Source organism: Plectropomus leopardus, unplaced genomic scaffold (genome assembly GCF_008729295.1).
Source record: "Plectropomus leopardus isolate mb unplaced genomic scaffold, YSFRI_Pleo_2.0 unplaced_scaffold18566, whole genome shotgun sequence".
NCBI classification, from domain to species: Eukaryota; Metazoa; Chordata; class Actinopteri; order Perciformes; family Serranidae; genus Plectropomus; species Plectropomus leopardus.
Window position 1 is genome coordinate 1 of NW_024620015.1, and position 3,149 is coordinate 3,149.

General features: G+C 38.9%; 1 protein-coding gene across 1 annotated transcript; it reads left to right on the forward strand.

Annotated features, from left to right (window-relative positions):
- Positions 1 to 726: 726 nt before the first annotated feature.
- On the forward strand, positions 727 to 2,084 carry LOC121965090 (protein FAM180A-like; the record flags this gene model as incomplete). The annotated part of the gene is made up of 1 exon (XM_042515258.1): positions 727 to 2,084. A coding segment is annotated over one exon (324 nt), but the record flags the coding sequence as incomplete, so codon positions are not given.
- Between the last annotated feature and the right edge of the window lie 1,065 nt (positions 2,085 to 3,149).

Consider the following 3,149-nt stretch of genomic DNA (forward strand, 5'->3'; position numbering starts at 1 on the left):
TTTAAGCACTTTTTCGAGGTCATATGCATGGTTTATTTTTCAACTTTATTCTTACTTTTATAACAAATTTTCAGGTGATTTGTTTTGGTACTTTTTAACTAAGTTCTGCTAATTTTGTTTTTTTTTTTGTTTTTGTTTTTTTTTTTTTCATTTTTTGTTGGAAGGACAATGTAAGGTAAATCACAGAGCACCCATGCATTCTGCCATTTTTCCGTATTTTCTCCCCTTCCTGTGTCTAACACTTTAAGACTGTAACAGTATTAAAGGAAATAATGGAAACACACTAATGGCAACATTAATGAGATTTCTGGGATGCAGTGACACCAAAATTACCAATACACTACACACATTAAATCAGATAAAAATGACACACAAAATAAAGCAAACAAATGGGGAAAACATGTAAAAACAACATAACACATATCAAACAAAAAAAAAAGGAGGCTCAGCTGCCTTCTTTCCATCCTTTTGAAAGAAATCAAGCCAGTTCGCTCAGGTTTCAAAGGGTTAAATATGTTGAGAATGTCCAAAAAGATCGGTCCAAGTCTCACATTTGTGATCAATCTCTTTCTGTGGAAAAAATGAAAACGCCGCTGCAGTCCTGCTAATCATGTGCAGAGATGTAAAGTATGTGTTTACTCAAACTTTTGCTGACACTTACAAAAGAAACATCTTGACATGTTACCTCATAAACAGATCAGTAAAAAGTTTTCTTGCTCCGCTCAGATCCTGCTCGCCGGAATGCAGATCAGCGCTAAAGACGTGCTGATCCCAGACGAGGAGCTGGCCTCCCTGAGGGCCGTGGAGAAGCTGGAGGTCCTCTGTGAGGACGTCCTGCCCAAGAGGCTCTCGGATATTCGGCGTCTGACGGCGGAGCTCGCCCAGCGCCGGCAGCCTCTGAGCTGGCAGGACTTTGAGAGAACGGTGCTGACCCTGGTGTACGCCACTCAGACGCTGGCTCGGGGCAGCGGCCCGCAGCAGAGGGAGGCGTGGACGGACGCTGTGATACAGCTGTTCAGAGCCGTTCAGAAAGACCTCAGACCCTCTTGAGGAATCAGAGGATGTGCATTTTCCAAAAAACGTGGTGATTTCATTTGCTCATGGTCGCCCAACAGTAGGCTTGTTGCCATTACAGATTTTGCGCAAAACTAAAGCGATATTTTTGAAATATCTATAAAACACAATTGCGAGTGATGTGATGTTATGCGACTTCTACTGTCGCGATAAAACTCCAAGAAGCACGATGATGGATGTTTAAGTCATCAGCAGGTTGATTTCTAACGCAGCTGCCGCACTAGCGTTATTATTTCCAATCGAAGGCGACGTAGGCGCGTTATTTTATCTTTTTGCACTAACAGGAAATGATGCAATGCATGTTCAGTTAATCACATACCAAACTTTGGATTTTATTATTCACAAAAAGAAAGCAAAATATTTTTCAAAAGTTTTCTGCGATCTTCCGAAAACCGTCTCGCCGCTATCCACAGTGTACTCAAAGAGCTGTACGTTACTCTGGAGAAAGATGGTTGATTGTTGACCCAAAGCGTCGGTATTTTGCGATTTGGGAGTGAGACTCAACCATCAACTCTCTTTCTCCAGAGCTGCATGAAGCACCTTTATTTTGCAGCGTCCCCTCCACTCCCTTTATGCAATGTTTGGTGGGACAAATATTCACCAGCAGCACTCTCAAAAAGTGCATTCAGCATCTGTCCCAATACTCAAACGTGCTGTTTTGAGCACTGAAGTGCACATTTGCAAACCTCCAAGTGGTAGACAAGTAGGTCCCAGGTCTGAAAAATGACAGTTCACAGTACACTTAGTCGGCATTTGAAGCTCACAAATCCTTTTCCACTTTGAAGCTGTATACTCAGAGCTTTCCCGACAATATTTACTGTGCCAGCCCAAGTTTTTTAGCTTGTTATTTATGTACAAACACTATTATGGCAGAACCTTTGTTGGTTATCCATGAGGGCTAAAAATGTATTCTTCATGATGAGACTAGAATATCTGACTGTAAAAATAAACATTACATGTGACATTGTTTTGTCAGTGATGTAAGATTTAATCAGTGACAAACCATTCAAGATCATTTTGCAATATGTCTCTTTTTTGTAACCCTTTGAAACCTAAAACAGCAGTCTTCTGTGTCTGGACACCTTTCACCTGCATTTAAACCTTTGAAAGTAGCTCTACAAGACAGAAAGAGGGAGAAATTAAGACATTAATAATTTTAAAAATTATTAGTAAAATGTCTAGATGATAATAATAATTTATTTATTTTTCTATTTTTCTGTAACCTTTCTTAAACCTTTTTCCTTTTCTTTCTTTTTTGGCTAAATTTGAGGTATTTTTCTTGTTAATTGTAACTTTTGTTTTTTACAGCCATCTGCTCAGGTTTTAAAGGGTTAAAGTACATCTATGTGCATCTTGATTTTGTTGCTTTTTGGGGGCATTTTGCCGTTATTAGACAATTTTACAGCTGGAAAGAGAAAGGCACAACTTGCAACTAAGGTCCTCAGCCAGGATCGAAGTGTGGACGCCACTAAAGACGCCCAGATTTTATTGCTTTATCAATTGTATTTCTCCTCCCAGCTCTTAAATGCGCAGCTCCATTCTGATTGTAACTGTTATGCATTATGTTTGATCCTCCTCATTTGCTCATTATGCAGAAACCAAATAAAACCAACAGAGGATCTGTGCTCCGTGAATTTGCACGAGCTGCATGACGGCCTCATTAATCAAGAGCGTCCCAGTGAGCTCGAATAAACTTCCACACGCCGGCAGACCGATCGAGCGTTTGGAACGATGTGGTGGAAATACTGGAGAAGTTGTAAATTGTGATGATATTGTGATGAATTTTCTGATCATTCCGATCTTTGATCTACTTTTGACCTTTTGAAAGTTTTCTTGTGCTGCATTCAGACATTTTTCACAAGCTAATTAACCCTTTGAAACTTTAATAAATTGGTTTCATTTCTTTTAAAAACATGGGAAGAAGGCAATGAGCAACAAAAGAAGAATTGACCCAAAAAAATAGCAAGAAATAAGATAAAAGTACAAAAAATACCTGGGAATAAAAAAAAGTAAAACAAAAATGACCTTTAAAAATTGCTTAAAATTAAAATAATTTTATAACACTCCAATTTTCT